Here is a 27,561-nt window from a genome sequence, read left to right on the forward strand (position 1 = left end):
AATGGCTAATGAACTTCTAGACCAATAAACAAACTGACTAAAGTTTTTTGCTAGCAAAATTAAAGAAGAGTTGGCCAATAAGGGAATGAATTGAGAGAGGGCCACCAAATTAATGATATGTCCACCCAAAAAATATGTTTTTAACCCTTGTGCTATCCTAGGCACTTTAACATTGGGAGTTGGGTCATTTAGACCCACTGGACAGTGCTCTGAACCTTTTTTCTTCAATGATTTGTGATCTTCACTGGTGTCCATGGATTACATGAAATCTTTCCACCTTTATCCACCTTTGTCATGGTAGGGAGAACACGTCAATGTAAGGGTGGGGTCATCTAAGATAGCACAAGGGTTAAAGAAGGCGCCAAGAGTGTTGTCCAAATCCATTGACTGGATAAGAGAACTGGACTGAGTGACCTCACCCCCTTGCAATCTAAAAAGGCAGTACCCGCTGACTCATAGAAGGTAGAATCTCATAGACTTCCATTGAGAAATAAACAGCTAAAAGTCAGTATATTTGCCAGAATACCCATTCTTGCTCTGATACTTTTTTATCATGTTTTGGATAATCCTAATTTTTGTATGATATTTCTTCTGTAGTTATTCAAGTTATACACTGACTTATCAGATGCCTCAACAAAAGTATGTAGTCTCACGTCATGTTTTTATGATTGACAGATTCTACATAGCCCGCTTTTATTGGTCTTCCAACAAGTTCACTCTTGACTGGCGAGAGTGGCTGCCATAGAAATGTCGACTCAGACTGACTGGGACCTATCACTGCTTACCGACATCATCTGGCTCCAACATGGTGTTTTGTGAAAAAATGGTGACTGAATTTACCTCAATTTGCTGCGGAACCAGAAATAACCAATTTTCTATGTGTGACGTCACACTCACTCAGTCCAGTTGTCATATACAGTCTTTGGTGTGGTCTACAAGCTGGATCTTTCAAGGATCAGTTCTGCTTTATGGAGCGTGCCTTGTTGCATTTTGTTGAAGAATACCATTCCCATCCATGTGAATATATGTAGACTTTATGTATGCATAAGAAGACTTTCTTTCTTATTTGTTTTACCTCTGCTTCTACCTTTCAAGGTGAGAGGGAGGGATATTGTCATGTTACGCTGATATACAGTAAATAGTTCATGAATGAATGTAAGTCGATACCAAGATATGTGAAGAGAAGAGGGAGGTGAAAAAAGGTAGGGTTTATAGAGAGATGGGGGGAGTACCAGGGGGTGGAAGGAGATGACTTACATTGAGGATTCAGTTAAGTTTCAGCTGTCAGGACATTTCTCTCTAATTCGCTGAGAAGAGGAGGAGTGAGCGGATTAAAAGTAGATGGAGATTAGAGGGAGAAAGAAACGGAGGACAACAGAAGCGATAAAAGCTGGAGAAGAAGGCAAACAAAAGAAGAAAGAGTGTTTAATTAACCTTTATTCAGGACTCTACGGGGGACAAGCAAGGGAGTAGATGAGACCTGGATGAGACAGAGACTGATGCAAAGGTCAGCATAAATTTGTGTGTCCTTTAGCATTAAGTAGTTCACTTAAGGTTTATTTTATTAAGTATACGCATGGCAAGTATACTATACACAAATTATGTGTAGAAAGTATACTGACTAAATACTTCTTCAGACTTAATTGCAGTAGATGTTTTATGAAAAGTAAACTTCAAGTATACTGCCTCACTTTTTGTAAAGTACACTTAAATTGACTACCTTTTAATTAGTGTCGATTGCAAAACTGAATAACAGTAGAACAGCAAACTCTTGTTAATTCTCAGCAAAGCTGACATTTAATTATCTTTATCAATATTTTTAACCAATAATTTATTGAAATTCTTAATTTTTTCCAGATATAGATACAACAATGGTAGTTTAAAAAAAAGAAATACTCAATTTATGTGGTAAACAAATAATGGAAGGCATTAAAAGTATTTTAAGCTGTCCCCATGCCTAAATTTTAGTCAACCAATGGTTCAGGATTTACTTTCTTGACAGTTTTAAAGTTTTTTCTAACTTTTTAACTTGACTTTGAAGAATTATTTAGTTATTATTTGCAGGAGAAAAAGCTCAGAAGTGCCATCAGAATATTTAAAAGAGAACAAAGTAACTGCAGCTCTAAGCAAATACAGAAAAAAACATTGGTATATTCTTGTGCCTTGGTCGGAAAGGTCTAAAACAAAAATGTATTTCGTAGACCACGTCGTCACCAAACATGTAGGGAACTGATACAAACAGCTGATTTGGTCTGTGCAGTAGTGTAGTGATCTGGCTCTGCTGTGATTTTCTGCCGACTGCTAAGTCCGATTTTTCTTTTTTCTTTTTTACAGATTGGAAGTGGGCAGGACATTTCACAGATTTACACCTGGTTGTCATGACAACCACCCACATAAAATTAGTAACCATGGCAGCCACTTGTTTGCAGTAGGTTTGGTGAGAGTAAAAGTGAGATGAAGGAGACGTCTGAATGTCTAAAATGACTCTTCGCTGCGAGTCCCACCCTCTCCTAGCCCTCATTCTCGTCCTCTCGTCTCCGCTGAGTCGGTCTCAGTTCAGTGGCCAGTATGACGTGTGTCGCTCCAACTTGGGAGCAGTGCCCGGATGGGAGCTATATCCATGTCAGCCCCCCCCAATGAACATGAAAGAGTTCATGCAGATCAGAGTTGACCCGCCAGGGATCACCTGTGGAAACCCACCAGAGAGGTTTTGCACTCTGGTGAGTAAACAACCAACAAGTAAACAAGCAAAATCTCTCTAATGTGCATTTGACAAATAATATTCCTGCTGATTTTAGACTTTTCATGTTTCTTATTTATAATATTTATTTTTTTCTTGTTTTTGACAAAACTCTTGGACTGTTAAATGTTGATTCTGTTGTGTAGTTGAACGACTTTACTGGAGTCCACCAGAACCCAACAGAGTTAGGAATGTTTCCACTGTTTATACAGAAAGTGCATCAACTTATGCTGCGTTAAAATACAAGGTTATGGCTTCTAAAACTTAGGATAACAACATCTAAACACTAAACATGAATAATTATGTGAAACTCTGAAAGAGAATAACCGTACAGCTGACTACTGCCCTTACAGGTGGATAGGGGCTACCCTGGTGGTGGCCCCGCAGCAAAATTTTAAGATCGCAGACCAGTCGGTGAACCCATAGGACAAAAATGTTCATGCACATTTTTCTCTATGGACATGCTGCAGGTTACACGTCATGGTAAACACTTAAACAATACATAAGGGTGAGTTAAGGTTAAGTAGATGCAGACACGTGGTTCGGATTTTTCAATTTTTTTCAACCCCTCTGAAACCTGTGTAAATGGTAAATGATAAATACTTTTATAACCCTTCTTCTACCTTCCTCGAACCTCTAAAATGCTTTACAGTCACAGTCCTATTTACTCATTCACACACATTCACACACTTATGCCGAACACTGGCGCCAACCTACCACCAGAGTCATGGTGGGGTTTAATGTCTTTCCCAAGGACACTTCAACACATAGGAAGGCAAGGCGGGAATTGAACCTGCAATTTTCTAATCAGAGGTCAATTCCCCTACTGCCCGTGGTCTGCAAGGAGCCTGGTAATGCTGTCCAAGTGTTCAGTGCATGCTCCACACTTGCAGCCAGACAGAAATGAGCAAATTAGTCGATCACAGTATAGCTTGTGTGGACATCCTACGGGATCTTAAATATCACCTGCTAACCCTGTGTGTGCAGCATTTGCATGCAGACAGTAAAAAGTCGGTATATGTATCTTAATAATAACCAGAGTGTGCATAAGGACACCGCATGACAGGATCACTTGATGTCATGGGTTACTTACCATTCACACAACATTGGGATTTCCCATTTGCACGACGTCCCTTAAGGTGGCCCCACAAGCCCCAAGGAAACTGTAAGACACATCTGAGTTCATCTCAAGATGCGATTGCACCTGTCTAAAACCCTCCATTGGCCTGGGCAACCCAAAAACTCGCAGCACTGGAGCATTTGACTAAGGCATGACAGGCAGAAAGGCTGAACAGCACGTTTACAAAATGTAAACGGCAAACCCAATAATGAAAAAAAGCTTCATATGTAACACATATCTGTGCCTCATGACCATTATAGATGGCTGCTACTATGGAACACCAGGGTGGATCATCTGTCTACATGGAGTCTATCTTCTCTTGTCACATGTTTATGCATCAGGTCCTCTTTCATTGAAATCATAACTTTCTCTGGTTCTGTTCCTCTTCTTCTGTCTTGAAGCTCCATTTTCAGTGAAAAAGCAAAATGCTGTCAGTCACCTGGTGACCTTCTGCGCGGCCACAGATAGTGAGTCCCAACCAGCACTTAATGAGTGACAGTGTCCTGCTGCCAGTCTAATTGCTCCTTTGAGAAAGCCCATTGAATCCTGAATTATTGATTAGTGAAATTGATAATGAAGCAAAACAAAACTGACATAAATAATTGATTTGTTTCTTAAATATACTGAAGGTCCAAAACAGCAAGAGATGCCTGACCTACAATAACAAGCACACAACAGTTCGTCCCTGTGGACCCATTCATGATGAGGCTTAGCTCCATCAGACCGTTAATATTGCTAGGAAATTGTGAGGATGTGGATCTTGGCTCTTAGAGACACAGACTGTCAGCCGAGTAATCAGATTACATTGATGCTGAACAGAGGTCGCTCCACAAAACTGTCGGCAGAGTAATCAGATTAGCGTGGAGGTCTCCGGCAGCACAGGTGTGAACAGCTACAAAGGGGCCACATTAAAGCATGGTATTGTGAAGTGACAATATTTAACTTCATTAACAGGTACAAGCATGAGGTCTGCTTTAGAATTAGCTTGGACTGTGTCCAGTCCTCATTGGATGAAGACTGCTGATTTAAAAGTTGGTAGGTTGACCGCGGGTAAACTGTGTGGCTGTGATGTGACAGTTGGCAGGGGCAGATGAACTTACGGGATAAACCTCCAACACTCAGAATGGATTAGCGCCAGCAATACTTCATCACTTTGTCGCAGGGGCTGCATGAGATCCTGCTCCACAGTCTTAGAGCAGTTACCACCTGACAAAAATTCTTACAGGTCTGCTTTAGTCTCACAATTAAAACCAAATTTTGGGCAATTGTCAACTAAAGTAATGATGAAAGTTCTTTTAACTATGAGTAATGTAAAAAATAAACACTAAAAGAAACGTGACTATGAGACTATGGCTAAAGAAAATCCATACGATTATAATCTTTTTTTTTTTTTTTTTTTTTAACTTGTCCTGTCCAACAGCTAGGCAAACAGATGAGAGCTGAGGGCATCTTGTGTTGGACATATTTTATTTTAACAAGAGGGGTTATTCATCTTCAGACAAACCAAAGGTATGTCTGAATAAACCCCTTTTGTAATTGAGGCCAAACTTTATTAATTTCAATCATGTTTGAAAATCTTTGGTGTTGGACCGGACGGAAAAGGAAAGAGGGGAAGAAGAGAGAGGGACGTTAGAGAGAGGGGGGGTAGGGGGGTGATAATAGGAGGGGAAGGGGGGTAAGACCATGAAGCAGCATAGAGCAGACAGGTTTACTGGTTGTTTATCGTTACGGTACGGTTCAAATGTAGTACAAAAAGGGCGGAGCCTGTTCACACACACTCAAATATTATCAACACACCTGCTAGCCGCAAAAATGTCCACATGTCAACATGCACACAAAACAGATAGTGTTCACGAACGCATACCTATGCCTTTAAACCAACTAGTGTGAAATCTTTCATTCATTCAATCATGCAAACTATTAGTGCAAAGGTGAGCTAACACCTGTGCTCAGGTGAGTGTTTATGTTCTTCTAAAATGGATGGTGGAATGTGAAAAGAAGGAGGAGGAGCGCCCAGCCACCCCCACACCCATACCCCCGCCGCAGCAGCAGCGGCAGCCGGAATTCCCCCAACGCCACACGGGAACAGGCAGGGAACAACCGCCCCCCGGGCGACCAAGACCGCCACCCATGCCAGGGCCAGCAGGACCGCCGCGAGGCCCCCAGAGCCAGAGAGCAGGGAGGCGCAGAGGGAAAGAGAGCGCCGCCCCAGCCCAGCCAGGAAAGCAGCCCCCCGCCGCGCCGGAAGAGCCCAACGCAGGGCCCCACCGGAGAGGGACGCCCACAGCCCCAGACGAGCACCCCACCACCACCCAGGAGTTCCGGGCATCCCCCCGCCCCGACCCCAGGTACGAGCCAGGACCCCCCAAGGGAGACCCGCTCCGCACTCCAGGCAGCCACCCACCCGGCCCACGGTTGGTCCAGGTAGGAGCAAGGCAGGGGCCCGCCGCCCCCGCCCAGGAGGGGGGAACCCCGGGGAAAAAAGGGTGGCCCACAAGGGATGTTATAAATATGGCCCGACCAGGCTCGGCCATGTTGGAAGTTTGGCGGGGCCCAGCGCCCAGGGGCAAGGACCAGGACCCACCCCCCAGGGACACGAACACCCCCGGCTCAGGTGTAATATGAACCCCCCCACCGTGCGGAGAGAGCACCGCCGGGCCCAAGGAGCCGGCACCCAAGGGACACGGCCGCCATCGCCAAGGGGCCCGCACCCCCCACCAGGGAAGGGGTAGGGGACAGATGGACCCAGGTCCCACCTTCCTTGTAAAATGTGTGTGCGTGTATGGGTGTTTGAGAGGGTGTTTGTGTGCATGTGTGTGTGTTTATGTTTGAATGTATATATTGAAGGGGGAGGGGTGTGTGTACTAAGGGGGGTGCAGTTAAAATTGGCGAGTAGGGAACTAAGGGGACATCTCCTGATTACTCACAGTGATGTCCCCTCACCGTCCACACCAAGGGGCCCTAAATGTCTAAGGTGCGGTTAAAATTGGCGGGTAGGGTGCCAGGAGGACATCTGCTGCTTGCTTGCAGTGATGTCCAAGCACCCCCCCTACCAAGGACCCTACATGTCTAAGGTGCAAATAAAACCGAAAGAGGGGGGGCCCACTCCATACGGCAACCATAGGAGGGGGGCCACTCCCAAGTAGCCCCCCCCCAAGGCGCATCGCAGGCTAGACCCCCCACCCCCTCACCCTAATATGAGGTTATATAAGGAAGGGGGTAAGTTGGGGACAGCTGGTAGACTGTCCCCCGGTGGTCAAACAGCCGTCCCCCCATACGATTATAATCTAATAAAATGAGGGTTACTTGGTTTGCATTGTCCTAATTGTAATTAGACTCATCGATTTATCACTGAGGTGATTTTATCCTGCAAAGAAAGGAGGGAAATAAAGTGTTGTACATAGCTGACATCCCACTTAATCACGGTGTCTTGATCTACCATTCCTTGTGAGTGCTCCTTAATTTGCTTGAACTGTCTGTGACTGTGACAAAGGGACAGCTCAGAACAGAACTTGACTAAAGCCAAGAAACCCATCACAGAAAAAAGCAAACTAAGGTGCACAGCCCTCACTTATCTATACAGAATGAACACATTTCAAATACTGAACTACACGGAATTTTGGTAAAAAGTCTGATCTTGTAAAAGCTCTGATTATTATTAAAGATAAAAACTCAAAGCACATGTAATCTTGTGTGGCACAACAATATTTAGCTGTTGTTCAGAGGAGTGGGGCTAAAGATGATATATTTATACTTTATTTGCTCTTTCTATAGGATCATAGACAATACTGTTCATACTGGGCTAACAGCATAAGTAAGTATAAACCTACAAAAGCAGACTTTTGCTGCAGCAGAATGATCTTTGTTTGACAGGATGCCTCATTTCAATGGGTACTCGTATATGCTATATCAAAGATAAAACCCAATATCAAAAATAGAAAAAAACAAAATATCTTTCTACTTTTTTTTTATTCACGCAAAAAATAGCTAATTTATATATTTCATATTAGTAATGACGGAAATACAAAGCAGTGTTTTAGGTGTTGTGGCTCCTACTGGGTTTTGGTTGCAGAGAAACAAGACAGAATTGTTTTTTTTATTGTTGAAGGTTGCAGATACTGGATCTGGTGGATAAAATATGATAGTTTTCTTCGTCTTCCTACTTTTAATTTTCTGGTCAGCTCTTGTTTGCTGCCCCCAAGTAAGCTGTTGTTAGGACTCCCGCATTTTTCAAATGGTCCTAGAGGTGAAGTCTTTCAATTAGATTCTAGAGCAGGCATGTCCAAAGTTCAAATGTGGACCGCATTCAGGAGTCCGCCGAGCCACAGGCTCCTTTCCTAAAATTAATAATATGCGGCCTTCAGCATCAGTGTATACAATTTCTTTATTGTGTTTGGCTAAATTACGTCTTAAGTCATGGTAAACCGGTGGCAACAATGTTGTGCGATCCTTCTGTGACGCTTTCTAGTTCATCTCTATAATGTCAACTCAAAATAAAAAAGAAACATTGACAGTGAGGGCCATCACGTTCTGGATAAGTGGAAATCTTTTTCAGATATATAAGTCAAAGGACTGCCTAATATGTCAAGAGACTGTGGCTGTTTTCAATTTCAGTTCAATTTGAGAGACTACCAGCCAAGACGTGCTTTCTACGACAAGCTAACTGGGAATGAACGGTGCGAAAAATTGACAGTAATTTTGGTAAAGATGTATTTAGATGTATTTGTTTTCAATGTGAAGACATGATAGTGGCCCGTGTCATTGCAATAAAATGTTTAACAAATAGTTGATTGTAGTTTAATGTTATTAAAATAGTTCGAAGAATGTAAGACCAAATACTTGGTCCTCATACATTTTCCTCCCTCCACACTCTTTACCTCTCACCTGGCCCTGTTTGCTAAAGGTTTGGATTCCCCTGTCTTAGAGCAAACGCAACCTTTCAAATATGGTACACATCATGGTCCGGTGGCTTCCAGCCCTAATAAACCCTTTAGCTAAACCTATTTTTGTTATGTCGTCATCTCCACAAATGTTGCAGAACAATATTCGTCCTAAAACACCACCAAACATTCAGAGAAGTGCAGTAATTATGTGATATTTGGTTGGGACAACCTCTAACTCTCTTTGTTTAAATTCAATGTGAGTATTTGTGAAGGTCTTTCAAAATAAAACTAACGTTTTTTCCGAATAAAGTTTATAACATATTATTGACAAAGGAGTGTATGTATTTAAAACTTTGCATATTTGCTAAAATAAGGGACAGAGCATTCATTTAGGGCAGAGGTCTGCAACCTATAACATTAAAAGAGCCATTTAGGTCAGTTTTTTACGGACTGAAACCCAGCTAGAGCCAAAAACTCCCACGTTATTATTTAGAAAAATACACTCAACTTGTGCTATTTACAATAGTATATCAATGTTATATTTTTCCTAACTATAAATATTTTATTTGACTCTTAACGGCAAGTTCCTTTCAAAATAAAATACACCCTGTGTCAAAAATCTGCTGCAGCAGATTTACTTGAATTAAGAATGCAGGAAAGTCAAAGATAGCATTTTCTATCATTATAACTTTGTTGGATCTTCATCCTTATTCTCCTTTTATTATTAAATATAAGCAGGTCAAAATTAAGTTAAAATTCCACTTTTAGAAACAAATCTAAATAAATATAAATCCCATTCTACACTTCAAGTACAGCAACTATACTGTTGTGCTGCAGAACATCCTGTGTGTTTTAAGCATATTCTAATAATATTCCACCACAAAAACTACAAAAAAATAATGTATTTAATATTTGTCTTCAAAGCCAAAGAGCCACAGTGGAGGAATAAAAGAGCCATGTGTGGCTCCCGAGCCTCAGGTTGCAGACCCCTGATTTAGGGGATGTGTCAAAAGTATTACAACAGCAGGCTCGCTGGTCATCCATTAGTCACATTTATTGTAGTTCTGTAGGAAGGTAGCAACCAAAATGATGAGACACAGCAAGGATTATAATTATTTTAATTTATTTATTAATTTACATTACTTCTTATAATGTTTTCTCGACAATCTATACGTCATAAACACTCATCAGCATACCTTCTTAGCCATCGTTTCCTCAGTAACTGGCTTGCAGCATGCCTCCAAAGTAGCAAGTGAAAAGTGTGACGTGGATACAGACGTTCCAAATTGGTTAGCGAAATATAAAGTTGGAAAAAGGGAACTATCTCAACAAGAATTGCTAAGTGGAGGACTTCAATTATTCTTTCTCTTGTTGCTTTCCCCCGCCCTCGCAATTCCTGGCTAATGAGAGAAAAGATCTTAATTCACGTAGTTTAGTTTGCAATCTTTGATCCAAAACAGAACAGTCCTGTTCAAAGGAAGTCTGAATACAGACTGAGCGTAAGGTTCAGGACTTGATCCGGACCAAATTCAGCAGACTCCATCTTGACCAACTGACTTTTTCAGTCTGAATAAACCTTCAGTCAAAGATGATTACAGGAAACATTTCCAATACTCTGTTTGAGGAGTTACCTACTGCAGCCAACAACACAATAATTCAGTCATGGTTTTTTGTTTTTTACAGGAGAATCCATACATGTGCAGCGATGAGTGTGATGCATCCAGCCCTGACCTATCTCACCCTCCTCAGCTAATGGGAGACAAAGAAAGGGGCGGTCTTATTACCTACTGGCAGACGGTCACTTGGTCTCGGTATCCTGAACCACTACAGGCCAATGTCACTCTGTCCTGGAACAAAAGTCTGGAGGTGGTCGATGACATTGTTATCACCTTTGAGTATGGCCGACCAACAAGTATGGTTTTGGAGAAGTCACTGGACAAAGGTAAAGATGGCAAAGACTAGTTGAAAGGGGCAGATCGAACAGTCTGCCATAAGTGATTAAATTGCCAGCACTTGTACTTGAAGATAAATTTTGTGTGGTTGAAAAAAGCATTGGCAGAGTGGCTGAGGTACACTATAGAGGTACTCTGTAGAGGTACACTACATTTGATCTAGAATACAATCACCCATCCATACATCAGTCCATCTTCCATTGCTAATTTGGAGTCAAGTCAGTGGACAACAGCCTAAGCAGAGATGCTCAGACATCCTTCTCCATTTGTGCCCTGGGTTTTCCTTGGGGGCCTCATCCCAGTGGGACATGCCCAAAATACCTGCTCTGGGACTTTTCCAAAAGACAAAGCTCTCAGTTTACTTTTCATGTTGTCAAGTAAGAAGTTTTGAGGAGGAAGGTTTTGGGTTTTTTAGGAGTTGGGCTGGACGTGGCAGTTCCAGTAAAATTAACTAATTTTTTACGCATACTAAGATATTTTAGACTTTAATCTTTGGGTAAATAGTCTGGTGATGGCATCTTTTTGTTCCAACATGACTCCTGAACAGTGCTCAAAGCAACGTTCATAAAGATATGAATGAATGAGTTTTGTCTGGAGTAATTTGGCTGACCTACACATTAATCCCACCCAAGACAGACATTCGTGTCCTTTTGCCAAGAGGAAACACAACATTGTAAAAAATGTAAATTGTAAATTAAAAATTGTAACTAACGGGTAGGTTGCTTTAGATTATTAAAAAAAAAAACTTTGATAAACTACTACTAATTGAACACCAGATAAAATGAGGAGCACTTTCACCTACTTACTTTACTTTGTCAATGGAATTTATGAACATAAAATATTAAAGGCAACAGCATCTCCACAAAAGTGTCACTTGAGCTCTGTGTGTGTTTCTGGAACAGCTTTGGAGTCAATGAGTTGTAAAACAATGGTATCACTTTGCTTTTATGTTGCAGGTGTGACTTGGCAACCATATCAATACTATGCTGACGACTGTTTAGAGACCTTTGGCATGTCGCCAAAACGAGTGTCTGAATTAGCGCCAAGTAACTTAACACGTGTAATCTGCACAGAGCAGTACTCCCGATGGGTCGGAGCCAAAGTGAGTATCTGGTCCCCGCAAGGGTTTTTCTGGAAACCTGTAACATTCTTATGCTTTCCTAAATGTTTTTTTTTTAGATTTTTTATACTGCCTCTAATTCAACTTTTGTTGCCTTTTAGGAGGAAAAGAATGTAGTGTTTGAAGTGCGCGCTCGTTTTGGTGTGTTTGCTGGTGCAAAGCTCATTAACATGGATGCTCTGTACACCCGCATGGAGACCATGATGGGGCTTCGGGACTTCTTCACTTTCACTAACCTTCGTCTGCGACTTCTCCGCCCAGCATTGGGAGGAACCTATGTTCAGAGAGATAACTTGCTTAAGTACTTCTATGCTATTTCTAACATCGACATACCAGCCAGGTAACGACTACATCCAACTACACTAACTGACACATTTACACATACACAAAAAGACAAACCTGAAAATGATTTGCTTTTCTTATCAAAATTTCTGGTGGATATTTAACTATGACATTCTGCATTCTGCATTACCCAAATAACTAAAACCATCAAGCACTATAAAAGTCTCCTGGTGTCTTTCTACTCTCTTAACTCTTAGCCAATTCATAGTTTGTGTTACAAATAAGGACATATTCCACAGGGGGAAAAATACAATCACTTTAAACTCTAGCAATCTTTAAACCACACAAAACTAAACAAAAACCTAACAACACTTTGGTCAAATTCTGTCTTAAAACCTTTATTAACAAAACTGAAGTTCAGCAAAATGTTTGAAACTTTCAGTTAGATTACTTCTACTGTAAGTAGCTGGGTTGGCTTCAAAACCCGGTGACCACATAAGGCATATAGTGGATTCTGAAAATGAATGATTGAGGTTTGGGACAACACTGATTTTTAGAACAGGTTGTGTACAAGCGATCAGTTGTACTACAGGTGGGCATGTCATTAAAGATCAGTCAAATTGCTCATTATGTGCGTTTGTGCGTTTCTTTCCTCAGGTGTAAGTGTAATTTACATGCATCTCAGTGTGTGCTTCGTGATGCAACACTGCAGTGTGAATGTGACCACAATACAACAGGCCAGGACTGTGAACGCTGCAGAGGAGGTTTCACATCCAACAGCTGGAGACCAGGATCATACCTGCCCCTGCCCTGGGGCTCTGCCAATATCTGTACGCATCGACATACATTCACAAGGCACACACAAATAAAAACTCACGTTTGTAACCATGCATGTTTTTCCAGGTAATCAAGCTGAAACTGGAGTCAGTAAGTCATGTTAAGCTATTTATTTGTCTGTTTAGTATCCATCTACCTGTGTGAACCCTCCACCCCCACCCCCACCCCCCCAGTGTTGCATAATGGGACAAATTTTAATTGCCTTAGATTCTTTACCCACACTTATTTACTTTTGGTTCCTTTAGGTGTTATTCTCTGTGCGTCATAGCTTTTCTTCTGTCAAGTTAAATTAGTTTGGCTCTTCACAATTGATTTGGTGAACATTTCCAAACAGTGAGTGGTATTAGCATCACAACTTTTCAGATAGTTTCCAGAATATGTCATTTGATCGGTTGCCTGGCATCAAAACGTGCTTACTGTGCTGTGGGAGAGTGGTGTGGACATCACTCTCACCATTCCATCACATGGTGTGCTGCTGAGTCTGACATTATTTGCTTGTTATGCATCTAAAGCAAGCTTTTACAAAAATCCTTCCTCTAAACAATTTATCCTAAACTGAATCTCAAAATCCCAAACCATGTTCTTAAAAACCTTTAAACATTTAAGATACTTATAGAATAAATGTTTTGGGGGCTTTAGAATATACATTTCAGCTAAACAAAGAAAATATGAGGCTACAGAGAACTCTAGCTAGATGCAACCATAGCAAAAACTCATTGAAATAAAAGAGTAGAAATCCAATATTTTTGGCTGATAAGTACTTGTGTTGTGCAAGTGTGACAACAGCTGAATACCCACAACTTGCTGGACACAGATCCCGTCAAAGTGTTGGGATTTGTCTACAAGTGTGTGGCTTCAGCTGGAAGTAGACCTATGTTGGATTCCACCGAAGGCCTCTGTAGAGCACAGACTGGGGGTTTTACTCAATTTTGATTGGATAATTTGGCTCCTAAATATTATTTAAAAGTGATGGGTTACTCATATCACTCATCACAAAAGTTTAGAACACAAATCCTGCTATTTCATTTCTAGCCTGCCTCTTTCTTGTCTGCCATTGAATAACCGGCCACTAAGAATTTATTGCACAATATCACAACAAAACAGTTGTTGATACTGTATGTTTTGAAAAACCTAAGCTGCTGTCATTGTTTGAGTTCATAATTGTAATACTAGCAAACTAGGATAATCACAACATGAATTCATAAGTAGTTATTTGTTAACTTTAAATTAAAACAAAAGAAAAAGGGTGTGAAAACCAGACCTTTTCATTTAACAGGGCATGACAAAGGAAAGCTACAGCCAGGTGGTGCTGACCAATTTCATAAACTAATCAGCATTTGGTGTGTAGATGTCTGTAAACAAAAAACACGGTCAGTGAGCAGAAAATATGTGTGTGTGTACGCTACCACAGTGCCAGGATGGAAGAACAGCAGTATTGACTTTTAGTAAAGCACCTCTCACTGCACCAGAGTCTGGGAAGTGCAACACATACAGTACATCAACAAACAGTTTCCATAAGTCTACCATGAGAAATGAGATAGTGACAAAGCACGGGCAAACTGTTACAAAACTACTTCTGAATGAACCAAGAGTTCAACAACAGTTTCAATGAATGAGATATAGCACAACGTGAATGGTTTTAAAAACTAAAAACAGCCTAATAATGCAGCTGTCAAGCTCATGTGTGGACAATGACTATCTTAAACCATGTTCACACCAAATTTGATTCACGCAACAGGGATGCTAAGTTTCTATTTTCAGTCAATGTACAGATGCGATCAGAGGTGTAGCCCTTTATGGGTGTCGCCATGCAATGTTTCCATATTTCAAATATTTGAACTTTGGCAAAGATTTTGTGCTGCATAAACCAACTAGGGATTCAGCTTTGACGTGTTGATAATGTACCAGTGGATAGAGTCCTAAACCAACATGGAGGAGAATCTGATTGTTCTCCTCTTGAACTTTATGATATTTTATTTATTTGTATCGCGACAATTATAAAAAGGCCTTCTAATTTTATTTCTATTTTTATATTTTCACCCTCTGACTAATGTGGAACAGCAAGACGTCAAGCTTGGTCATAAGGAGAAGGAAGTATTGGTGAAAGCAGCCATCATTTAGATGCAGCTCCTGCAGTGGATGGTGAACCTCACTGTACTGGGACAGTCTCTAAATGATCTCATGAACCTAGACATTGGAGACATTTTTATCAATGTTTTTGTATAGATCTTGAAAAAAATAACTGATCTCTCAACATTATCTGTGATTTTCATGCATTGTCTGTATATAAGATGCAGATATACAGTCAAGTTTACGAACAACAGAGGCGGCAGTTGCAAATTTGTCATGTGAATCATCTTTGGTGTGAATGCAAAATTTGTCTTTATTTGTCATTATAGGACTAATACATTTTGCTGTCATTGAGTCAAGTATAACTCCTCTGCATATAAAGTGCGGCAAAAAAGAGTATTTGCATGTCACTGATCCTACAAGATGTCCCACTTGAAAAAATGATCTGTAAAGTTTGTCATATGCACACTTCCACTGTGAGAGAAAGAATTTAAAAAATGAAACCTGGAATCCCATTGTAAACAATCTATTCAAATAATTTCTCTAGAAAACAGATTATTTTACCAGTTGAGGTTAAAGAGTACACTAAATTCAATGGAGTCAGGGAATTACAACTTAACATGACTGATAACAGCTGCCCACTGTAGCGTTCTCTTTTTGTATTATTTTATTTTTTTTTGTAGAAGAGGTACTTCTCTACAATAATTAAATAAGATGTATGATGCAGTAAAGTGTCTTGCAATATATAAAAAAATCCATATAAAAATGTTGCCAGCCAAACAGATGGTATGTAAGACGATGATAAAATATATTAAGCTGAAAAGCCCCCATTTTTGTGCTCTACACAGCTCTGTCAGTATATGAAGAGAAGATTAACTAAAGAGACCTAACTCTTCTTCTCTGACAGCGGCTGATGACTCTAACTCAGCAGCATCTGATGGACCTTCTGCCTCATCAGATGGAATGACTGACTCTACTCCCACCACCACTGACTTTATTAGGTCACCTTCATCTGTAACTGATGGCAATACCCCAATGACTGACGCAGACACTGCTGCTGGGCCCATCACTGCAGTAACTGACAGTACAACTACTTCCCCCTCACGAACTACAGATAGTGTTTCAGCTATTTCTATGTATGCAATGACTACTGATACAAACCAAGCAGGCTCTTCTACAGAATTAGCCAGTACTTTTACCATGACTGACCTGTGGAGTACTGATGCTGCAGAAACAAAAAGTCCCCTTGATGACATTGACATGTCTAACACTGAGGATAGTAGGGATACCGGTACATCCACACCTGTTTATAGTTCCACTAAATATTTAAGTAGTACTACTGCTGAAGATCAAATTTCTGACAATGGCTTATCCCCAGACTCTTTTACAAGTTCTGATAGTGGCAATGCAGCCTCTACTAGTATCAGCAGTACTTTAAGTGTTGAAAATTCCACTCCATTTCCCGATCCAAGCAATGAAAACAGACCTTCATTGAACCCAGTTACATCAAGTAGTCCAACTCTGGGTACTGGGAACACCCTTGATCCCAGTCTTACCACTAGTATCTCCACCTTAGTAATAAAAATCCCCCAAATCCCAGGAAGTAGCATAGATGAGGGGGCACCCATGTCTGATCCAGTGACACTGGCCAATTCTGACCTTGCCTTCTCTGGGACTGAAAAAGCCATTCTGGTGATAACTGTCACTCCACCTTCTGTTGATTTAGTATCAACAGCTACTATTCCAGATCAATTAAAAACTCTAGTAGCTACCACAACTGGTATCAAGGTTTCATCTGAAGATATTCCCCTCACTGGAACTGTTTCAACTAGTCAAGTAGAAGATGCTCCACCTACAGCAGGAGCTGACCCCACTTCTGTTCTTGTTGACTTTGGCATCGATATACCTCGTACAGATTTACCACTGGGAGAACCATCCCTGGAATTACCTCCTCTGGATGGATCAACTCCTGATGTATCATCTTCAGATGCACCTTCTGATATACCTCCTCTTAGTACATTACCTCCAGACACAGCATTTCTAGACACATCTCGTCCAGGTGTTGTATTGACAGAACCAGCTCTGGATATGATTTCTCCTGATGTACCATCAATTGTTGTACCATTCCCTGATGAACCACCACCAGAGATGCCGTTGCCTGATGTTCCACTGGAAGTACAATCTACTGATACACCAGCTTTTAGTTCACCGTCTCCAAAAGAATCTGGGACAAATGTCACTTTGGTAGACAAGCTTCCATCTGAGTCATCTTCTGTTATTCCAAATCCTTCAGTGGACCTTTCTTTATTGGAAGTCCCTCAAGAGGGGCTACAGCCAAAGACAGAAGACACTTCAACAAATGCACCTTTTTCCAGTGACCCTGTTTCTGAGGCACCCCCATTGGATGTACTTCCACAGCTACCACCCTCCAGAATTCCAGAAACTTTAGCCGCCGTTCCTGAATCTGATGTGTCGGTTCTCAATGCGCCCCCTCCTGTCAAGTCTTCTCTTGATGCAGAGTTGTCCTCTAGAGCCCTTGATGCCTCAACAGATTCTGATTTACTTCCTGTCGCTGGGGTTCCTCCAGTAGTAGCCTCCCCTGACAGTGTCCCTAAAGCCCCAATGGAAACGGAAGAGCCTTTATTACCTCCCTCTGGAGTTGATGATGTGGCAACAGGTACAGTTCCTGCCATGACAGAGCCTTCTAACCCTGCGAAAAAACCTGAACAGATATCAGAATCAAAAAATTCCGAACAAGTGCCTGATGGCAATCTAGAACCTGATAGGAAAGGAGATTCTTCTAAGGAGGAATTAGCTGGAGAAGCAACAAAAGAAAAGCCTGAAGAAAAGAAAGATTCCAGTGAAAAGAGAACAGGAGAGCAAAAGAAGGAAAAAGGTACTGAAAAATGTTTTAAAGTAAAAGACTCAGCCGTTTTGAAAAGTTTTATGATGGAAATACATTCTAAACCTGATGAACTAAACTGTCAATGTTTCTGAAGAGAAAACTAAGGAGAAAAAGGAAGAAAAAAGCAAGACGAAGGAAGACAAGGACTTAGAGAAAAAAGGTACAAAAGTTAGCAACAAAAAATGGCTATACTCCACTGAGAATAGTGTTTATTTGGTTCTAGCTGTGGTAAGAATATTAGTTAGCAGTGGTAAGTCACATGAATTAGTTATAGTATAGTTCTTTTTAACATTTTTGCCCTTATGCCTTGTTACTTTTACGACTACCCAACTTGCTTTGTGTCTAAAGCAACCCAGAAGATTCTGATTCCAGGAGGACCAAAGTTTAGTCAGCTTTCAAAAATCATTTATGTCAACTTTCAGGGTAAGTCATCCCACACTCTAGCTCCAGTATACCAGAGCCCCCCTATTAAAGACCTCTAAAGAAAATAGGCTTCAAATTGAGAACATGTTCATTTTCTTTACTCAGTTAATCATACCCAACAGAAACAGTTTCCTGCTTTGTCTGAATTGAAACCTTGCCTCCCATCCTTTAGAATACTCTATAGCCCGCAGTAACACAAACATAACAGCATTAACAGGTTTAGAATAAAAAGAAAAACAGTTAAGTAAGTTGCTTTTCACTTCAGTGTTTATGTTGTTTTTTGTAAGGTGGAGCCTAGTTATTATACAGGAGTACTTTGGGATCTGTTATAGCTTCTAATTGTGTGTTTATTTGTGACAGATTGTGAGTGTAATGGTCACTCAAACCGATGCAGCTACATTGACTTTGTCAACGTGGTCACATGTGTGAGCTGTAAGCACAACACGCGAGGGCAGAACTGTCAGTTTTGTCGCCTTGGTTACTACAGAAACATAGAATTGCCGTTGGAGGATGAAAACATCTGTCTGGGTTAGTACTGCTCATGCTACACACAAACCCACTCTTCAGTGTTGGAATATAATCTGTGTAGATCTTATGGAAAAAAAGGAAAAAAACAGATTGGAAAAAACAAATCATTAACATTAGGTCAAGAACTAATGCCACTTTTTGTCTTTTGTTAAGGTTTGCCAATTTGAGGAAGCAGCAGATAATCATAGAATCCCTTAGATCTGGTTTGTGGATGATTCTTGTTCACTTTGTCTCTGAAACCACAAAATGCTTCATAAATCATTAAGACAGCCAAGTACATTTATTGTTTTGCTCTTTTAAAAGATAGAATCTAATGTGTTTCAACTGCAAAATGTTTTACATGGTTATCAATTTTTTTTTTTCAGTTTAATACATACAGACCTTAAAGTCCCACTCCAATCATCTTTTTGACAATTTGTAAAAGTATTCCTAGTGGACTTTTAATCATGAGTCCTTTTAATCATAGCCAAAATTGAAAAAAATCTGTGTCGTTTTCCAGGACATAGTTTCTGCAGAGCGGCAGTAGTTAACTAGAAATTCACCCCCTGAGTTGTGGGCGGTACTGTTGCCGCAAAGTAAGCCAGCCTCCCCTTCCCATCACCCTTTTTTTAAATCCTTTTCCATTTGTCTACAGCTCTCACAATCCCAACCTGACATTAAAGCTGCAACACAATGGCGAGCAATATTAAAGTTATCCAGCCGTAGAGTTTTGACCCAGATGTCAGCTCAGAAAAGGAAAACAAAGACAAACATGAATCTATTTGTCTACAAGCGGATGCGTCAGAATGGAGCAGAGCAGGGAGCTTGTGCCCTGCCAAATGTAGCACCTACTGTATGTCATTGCAATGGGCTTTTTCTAACAGCATTTTTTCGTCTGCTCCTGATTTATGTTTTGAAAAAAGACAAACTCAGAAATCTCATTTTAGGCTTAATTTTCTGTATTAATGTCCTCCATCATAGTAAAAAAGCTACAAGAACATGTTGAAAACACCAAAAACACAATTTTCATTGCTTTAAGGCAAAGCAGGTTCTGAGGAAATCACATAAGCAGGTTTAAATTGGTCAGAAAGGCTTAGAATGTTTTTGGGAGGAAGTAGAAAGCCTTGGTTAAAGTTCTGCACAGAATTAATATGTCAAGGTGGAGAGGGATCTGATAAAAACAACTTCCATTATATTGGTGACGAACCATACCACCAAAACACACTGCAAAGAGCAGAAATCCTAAAAGTTTACATCACTTAATGAAACTTGACCTATTTCACATTTCATTTTAATACATATAAAAGCAACTTACTACCATTGCATTTACAAAAAACTTATAGTACATTATGAAATTTAAAAAGTTAAAAGTGTGCAAAGACAAGGTACAGCCTCTGTGTTTGCATTGCATTTTGATTTTGGCTCATGTGTTTTTACGAAATGTATTTGTCATACATTATATTATATTTATTTTTTTAAAGATTTTTAAACATTTTACTTTCCTGCAGATTCATTTCTGATTCACAAAACCCTAAAAAAACAATAATGATTTTCCGTTATGGATGAAATATTGAGGTTCTGATGATAATTTGGTTACAATTTAATTTCCCTTGAACAACGCTTTCATTGAGGTTGAAATAAATCTGGGACCAAATAATTTCTTTGTGAATATATTATATTACTAAAAGTAAAAGTAAACAACATTGTGCCGGCAGTGCCGTAAGAAGCCGTTTGATCGACAATGCTCTTCAAAAGGAGTGAAATCTCCTCCTCTTTTCCCACACCTGTTGAAGATGATGGAGAAACAGACGTGTGTGTTTGTTCTCAGAATGCGAGTGCAGCACAGTGGGCAGCACGTCTCCATACTGCTCAGAGTCCGGTCTCTGCAGCTGTAAGAGTGGAACCACAGGGAGGAGCTGTGACTCCTGTTTATCTGGCTACACCTGGAGAGGAGACGGAGCTGGATGCACAGGTAAGAAAGTGGGAGGAGCAGAACTCCTTAAAAGAACAATTGTTAGCTACCACTATGACAAATCTGAATACAATTTCTAACTGTCTTCCTTCCCTCAGAGAACTTGTGTGACTCAGAACAGTTGATTTGTCAGAACGGTGGGACCTGCATAGACTTCCAGCGCTGCGTCTGTCCAGAAAAGTTCACAGGTAAAAAGGATGTGTGGATGATGATGTGGGAAATGTTAGTTGTCATGGTGATGCTTTGTGTCTGCAGGTCCGTTCTGTGAGCGCAGCGTCTGTCTGAAGAACAACAAATGCCAAGAAAATGCTAAAGGCTCCTCTTCCTCACTGACATCACAGCTATACCTGCTAAGTCTTGGTCTGATCACCTGCCTCCGTTGATCCTCTGCCTTTGACTTTAAGTCACACCTACTGGTTGGATCACAGATTAATAAAATTCTAGACAGAATGAACCTGAAAAGAGTTTCTGATTTATTTTCTACATTCTAAACTCTTCCTATAATAAAAAAAAAAAAATCCTAATAATAGTTTTTCATTTACACCACCAGTCAGGTGCTCTCCATAACAAAGATTTGGTCTTAATCTGTTTGATTTGCTACAAAAAGCATGAATAAAAGTCATAAATGTGCAAAGCAGAATTGTTATATGGAAGTGAACGTAAAGAGACAAAGATAATAAACGTTTGACCAGGTGTTTGGTAAATGGCGAAAGAAAAGAAGCTATAACTGAACGGAGCAAAAATTGAGCAAATTGAGCAAATGAGTGCGTTCAAATATTCTGTTTTCCTACTATTTCCACAACTAAGGCAACCATGAAGGAGATGATGTAAAGATGATGCTGCAGAACGGTTAGTTTTATACAAGTTTTATTCAGTTTTTTACAGGTCCACAAATGTAAAATAAAATAGGTTGAAGTGCAACTTGAAAGAAATAAGATACATTGAATCAAATGCAGCTGAATGACAGAATATAAGTCATTTGTTCCTTTTTTTTTGTTTGTTTTTTAACTTGTCCTGTCCAACAGCTAGGCAGACAGATGAGAGCTGAGGGCCTCTTGGGTTGGACATATTTTACTTTAACAAGAGGGGTTATTAATCTTCAGACAAACCAAAGGTATGTCTGAATAAACCACTTTTGTAATTGAGGCCAAACTTTATTAATTTCAAACATGTCTGAAAATCTTTGGTGTTGGACCGGACGGAAAAGGAAAGAGGGGAAGAAGAGGGAGGGACGTTAGAGAGAGGGGGGGTAGGGGGTGATAATAGGAGGGGAAGGGGGATAAGACCATGAAGCAGCATAAAGCAACAAGTTTACTGGTTGTTAATCATTATGGTAAGGTTTAAATGTAAAAAAAAACAAACAAAAAAAAAAAGGGCGTCCACACACACACTCAAATGTTATAAACACACCTGTTAGTTGCAAAAATGTCCACCTGTCGACATGTACACAAAAGAGATAGTGTTCACACGCATACTTATCCTTAAAACCAACTAGTGTGAAATATTTCAGTCATTCAGTCTGTTGAGCTAACACCTGTGCTCAGGTGAGTGTTTATGTTCTTCTAAAATGGATGGTGGAACGTGAAAAGAAGGAGGGAGAGTGCCCAGCCATCCCCACCCCAAGACCCCCACCGCACCAGCAGCGGCAGCCGGAATCCCCCCAACGCCACACGGGAACCGGCAGGGAACAACCGCCGCCCGGGCGACCAAGCCCGCCACCCAGGCCAGGGCCAGCAGGGCCGCCGCAAGGCCCCCAGAGCCAGAGAGCAGGGAGGCACGGAGGGAAAGAGGGCGCCGCCCCAGCCCAACCAGGAGAGCAGCCCCCCCGCCGCGCCGGGAGAACCCAACGCAGGGCCCCACCGGAGAAGGACGCCCACAGCCCCAGACGAGCACCCCACCACCACCCAGGAGTTCCGGGCATCCCCCCGCCCCAACCCCAGGTACGAGCCAGGACCCCCCAAGGGAGACCCACTCCGCACTCCAGGCAGCCATCCGCCCGGCCCACGGTTGGTCCAGGGAGGAGCGAGGCAGGGGCCCGCCGCCCCCGCCCAGGAAGGGGGAACCCCGGGGAAAAGAGGGCCCACAAGGGGTGTTGTAAATATGGCCCGACCAGGCTCGGCCACAGTTGGAAATTTGGCGGGGCCCAGCACTCAGGAGCAAGGACCAGAACCCACCCCCCAGGGACACGAACACCCCCGGCTCAGATGTAATGTGAACCCCCCCACCGCGCGGAGAGAGCACCGCCGGGCCCAGGAAGCCGGCACCCCGGGGACACAGCCGCCGTTGCAAAGGGGCCCGTACCCCCCACCAGGGAAGAGGCAGGGGACAGATGGACCCAGGTCCCACCTTCCTTGCAAAATGTGTGTGCGTGTATGTGTGTTTGAGAGAGTGTGTGTGTGCATGTGTGTGTGTTTATGTTGGGATGTATATATTGAGGGGGGAGGGGTGTGTGTACTAAGGGGGGTGCGGTTAAAATTGGCAGGTAGGGCACTAAGGGGACATCTCCTGATTACTCACAGTGACGTCCCCTCACCCTCCCCACCAAGGGGCCCTAAATGTCTAAGGTGCGGTTAAAATTGGCGGGTAGGGTGCTAGGAGGACATCTGCTGCTTGCTGGCAGTGATGTCCAAGCACCCCCCCTACCAAGGGCCCTACATGTCTAAGGTGCAAATAAAACCGAAAGAGGGGGGGCCCACTCCATACGGCAACCACAGGAGGGGGGCCACTGCCTAGTAAACCCCCCCCCCCAAGGCTCATCGCAGGCTAAGCCCCCCACCCCCTCACCCTATTATGAGGTTATATGAGGAAGGGGGTAAGTTGGGGACAGATGATAGACTGTCCCCCGGTGGTCAAACAGCCCCCCCCCGCCCCCCCCCCCCCCAGCAAGGGGGCCAGGCCCACCCAGCCCCGGGGCCCCACCCCCGGAGGCGCAGACACCCCAGGCCCAGCACCACCACCCCCACACAGAGAGAGGGGAGCCAGAAAGCGCCGCCCCCCCCCGGAGCAAGCCCAGGCCCCCACCCCCAAACGCCGGCCCTAGAAGAGCTCTGGTCAGGCCTCGACGGGACCGAGGCAGCCAACCGGCCGGGGAAACCGCCGACGGCCTCAGGGGAGACCGCGACCCGTCAACCCCCCCTGCCCCGTACCAATAGTGCCCCCCCCCCTCCCCCAGAATGCCCCCCCACAAGACAGGGCCGACAAGACCCCCACCCCACCCCACCCCCAGACCCTGCAGCCGAAGCGGATGACACCCAGAGCGACCGGGGGCCCCAAGAGGGTTGTCCCGTCCCGCCCCAGAGCCAGGGAAGGGCCGATCCCAGCCCCAGGTGTAGACGGGAAGCCCATCCAGCGCCGCTGGGCCCCCCCCTCGAGCAGCGCCCTCCGCCAACCCCCCCCCAGCACAGGCAAAGGGACCACCCCCCCAAGCCAAGCCAGACCACCACCCCGCCCCACCCAGGCGCCGGACCCGACCCCCCGACCAACGGAGCCCCCACCACCCCCGGCCAGGCACCGGAGGCCCCGACCCCCACCCCGGCCCATGGCAGAAGGGCAAGGAGCAGCGACGACCATGTCCCCCCCACCCCCTAAGTCACGGAGTTAGCTATGGGAGACCAGAGAGACCGAATTCTTTCAAAGTTACTTGAACTTTGGGCTGACATTTTTTCCAAGCTGATATGATCAAGCAGCAGATTTCTGTGTTGACTTATATTTATATTTTTTTTGCTTTTCCAATTTATTAAAATAGTTTTTTTAGCAATGCAAAGAGTTATGAAAATGATAGAGCCTAAAGGCCTGTTCACACCGGGACGAATTTCGCCGGCGATTTTCGCCGACGTTTAACGCCTCGTGACTAAACAAAGGGCACCAACGAGAGTGTGCACGCCGACGCGAAAAAACGCCACGCGTTAAAGCGTCAAAAAAAAAAAACGCCTCGGGTTCGTTTTTTTTTTTCGACGCGTCGCATCGAAATCTACTCGACCAATGAGAATGGCGCTTTTGCTCACGTGTCTGGAGCTTCTGAAGTTACAGTAAAACACAACTTGGGGGCGCTCAAACACAAAACTGCCTTGCTGAGCACACATACCAGCGAAGAAGATAGACGCCAAGTAGCGTCTACACAGCCGCGAAGCAATAATGACGGATATTCTAAAATATGCCCGAACCAAGCACCAGTTGGAGCTACTTGTGCTTGAAATATTCATGTTTTCTTTGTTTGATTATGACAAGCGTGTAAATACTTGCTCTCTTCTTCTGAGTGAAAAGCGACTTTAAGAAGTGTAAAGTTGCGCAGCGCCACCTTGTGTACAGGAGTATTTCTGTTTTACATTAAGCGCCATCTAATGTCAGGGAATGAAATTGCATGTTCACTCCACTCATCGTCAGCGAAAATCGCCTGGGTGTGAACACAAAAAACGTGGCGAAAAACGCTGGCGAATAACGCCTGGCGAATATTCGTCCCGGTGTGTATGGGCCTTAATCCTCCTTCTACATCGATGGAATTCATGTCAGCAAGCACACAAAGTGACGGTGAAGCTGTGATTGAAACCTTAAGCCAGACTGATAGATCGGCACATACCTGCTGCCAGAGAGCCTGGACAGGCGTGCAGAACCATAGTGCATGCATGTAATTGTCGGGTAGATTACTGTCACAGTGCTGACAAATGTCTGAGTTACTGAGACCCATCTTGAACATCCTCTGTCCAGTGTAGTAAATTCTGTGAAGAGTTTTGAAATGGATTAGCTGCAGATTTGGACTTTTTGTCATTTTAAAGGTGTTTAGACAAAGTTCTGACCAAAAACTTTCATCTGTGCTGATGCTCAAATCCGCATCCCATTTTGTTGTCGGAAGTGAAATATTGTTATCTAAATTACATAAAAGTTTGTATATTTTGGAGAGAGTTTTATTCATTGAGAAATTGATCAGAGTGGTAACTACATCTGGTAGCTTTAAATCGTTGTCTCTGTATTTAAACTTTTTAGTAATAATTGATTTAAGTTGCTGATATTCCAAGAAGTTATATATTCCATGTTTGTCTTGAAGTTCCTGGGGAGTTATGAATCTTCTATCAATAATTATGTGCTCTAGTTGTTTTATGCCCCCTGCTTGCCAAGCTGGGAAGTGGATAATTTTTTTGTTTATGAGGATGTCTGGGTTGTTCCAGATGGGTGTCATTTTGCACGGTTGAATTGATGATTTTGATATTTTGAGAAATTCCCACCAGGCTGTTAAAGTGGCATTTATATTAATACTTTTGAAACAATCCTGTTTTATTAACTATTTGACTAATAAATGGAAGATCTGACAGGTTGATCTTTCCACATAACGCCTGTTCCAAGTCTAACCATGAGTTGGTTTCTGGATTATTTTTTAACCATTTTAAGATGTGTTGTAATCTATTTGCAAGAAAGTAATTGTGGAAGTTAGGTAATTCTAATCCTCCACAGCTTTTTGCAGATTTTAAAGTTTTTAGACTAATTCTTGCAGGTTTATTGTTCCATAGAAAGCTTGATATGGATGAGTCTAATATTTTGAACCATTTTAATGGCGGTTGTGTGGGAATCATTGAGAAGAGATAATTAACTTTGGGTAAGATTTTCATTTTAACCGTGGCTACCTTGCCCATAAGGGACAAAGGCAGGTTGGTCCAGCGTGTTAGATCGTCCTGTATGTTTTTCAGTAATGGGGTGTAGTTTAGCTGCACCAGTTCTGATATTTTGGGGGAAAAATAAATACCTAGATATTTTATATTGCCTGATTTAACTGGTATTGTGAGTCCTTGCTCCGCATTACTGTTCAGTGGTAATAAAACAGATTTATTCCAATTAATGGAATAGTCTGATATAGAAGAGAATTCATTAATGATTGTTGCCGTTTCATTTACAGAATGTATATTACTTAAAAACAGTAATATGTCATCTGCATAGAGACTAATTTTATGATGGCTGTGTTTGGTTTTAATTCCTTTAATACTCTCATTCTGTCTTATTGCTGCAGCTAGAGGCTCAATAAATATTGCAAAAAGAGAGGGGGAGAGTGGGCAACCCTGTCTAGTTCCTCTTCCAAGAAAAAACCTGTTGGAAGTCTGTTTATTAGTTCTAACTGATGCATTGGGGTTGTGATATAATATTTTGATCCAATTGATGAATGATTCTCCAAACCCAAACTTATGGAGGGCAGCAATGAGGAACTTCCAATTTACTCTATCAAAGGCTTTTTCAGCATCCAGTGATAGTATAGTCATTTCCTGGTTTTTGATGGTGGCAAAGTCTATTATGTTAACGAGTCTGCGGACATTGTCATCCGAGTGTCTGCCTTTGATGAATCCAGTTTGATCAAAGTCAATTATGTGAGGAGTGACTTTTTCTATTCTCTGTGCTAGTGCTTTGCAGATAATTTTTACATCTGCATTAATTAAAGAAATGGGGCGATAGCTTGATGGACTCGTGGGGTCTTTGTCTGGTTTTAGAAGAAGGATAATGTTGGCAGAGTTCATGTTAGGTGGTAGAGATTGGCTTTCATTGATAAATTTTACCGTTTTATAAAACGTTGGTGCCAGTTGTTCCCAGAATTCCTTATAAAACTCTGCCGGAAAGCCGTCAGGCCCTGGTGCTTTACCATTAGGCATAAGTAACAGAGCTTCATGAAGCTCAGACAACGAGAGCGGAGAGTCTAAATTTGTGATTTGATCTTCGTTTAACTTGGGCAGGTTTATATTGTTGAGAAATGAGTTGATGCTTTGTTCTGATGGA

The 27,561-nt window shown here is 42.3% G+C and overlaps 1 protein-coding gene across 3 annotated transcripts; it reads left to right on the forward strand.

Annotated features, from left to right (window-relative positions):
* Positions 1-1,301: 1,301 nt before the first annotated feature.
* On the forward strand, positions 1,302-21,265 carry ntng2 (netrin G2). Of its 3 annotated transcripts, XR_002873893.1 has the most exons (14): positions 1,302-1,507; positions 2,335-2,720; positions 10,427-10,685; positions 11,652-11,797; positions 11,917-12,155; positions 12,755-12,927; positions 13,001-13,024; positions 15,912-18,069; positions 18,258-18,332; positions 18,693-18,860; positions 19,014-19,063; positions 20,668-20,811; positions 20,910-20,999; positions 21,067-21,265. XR_002873893.1 is itself a non-coding variant. In XM_020705618.2 (5 exons), exons 1-5 carry the CDS (start codon positions 18,212-18,214, stop codon positions 21,192-21,194), a joined length of 651 nt encoding a protein of 216 aa, XP_020561277.2. In that variant the 5' UTR covers positions 18,029-18,211; the 3' UTR covers positions 21,195-21,265. The 3 variants fall into 3 exon arrangements, 1 of the variants encoding a protein (XP_020561277.2); XR_002873892.1 differs by lacking the exon at positions 19,014-19,063; XM_020705618.2 differs by lacking the exons at positions 1,302-1,507; positions 2,335-2,720; positions 10,427-10,685; ... (3 more) ...; positions 13,001-13,024; positions 19,014-19,063 and having other exon boundaries at positions 18,029-18,332.
* Positions 21,266-27,561: the final 6,296 nt, after the last annotated feature.

This window comes from Oryzias latipes, chromosome 9 (genome assembly GCF_002234675.1).
Source record: "Oryzias latipes chromosome 9, ASM223467v1".
Classification (NCBI taxonomy): Eukaryota; Metazoa; Chordata; class Actinopteri; order Beloniformes; family Adrianichthyidae; genus Oryzias; species Oryzias latipes.

What these genes read in the sequence shown, in the direction of transcription:
- ntng2 (XM_020705618.2), top strand. Translation starts at nt 18,212, where the DNA reads ATGCCTTGTTACTTTTACGACTACCCAACTTGCTTTGTGTCTAAAGCA. An exon ending in CATTTATGTCAACTTTCAGG is followed by an intron (nt 18,333 to 18,692) that starts GTAAGTCATCCC and finishes TATTTGTGACAG; the next exon opens with ATTGTGAGTGTAATGGTCAC. An exon ending in AGACGGAGCTGGATGCACAG is followed by an intron (nt 20,812 to 20,909) that starts GTAAGAAAGTGG and finishes TCCTTCCCTCAG; the next exon opens with AGAACTTGTGTGACTCAGAA.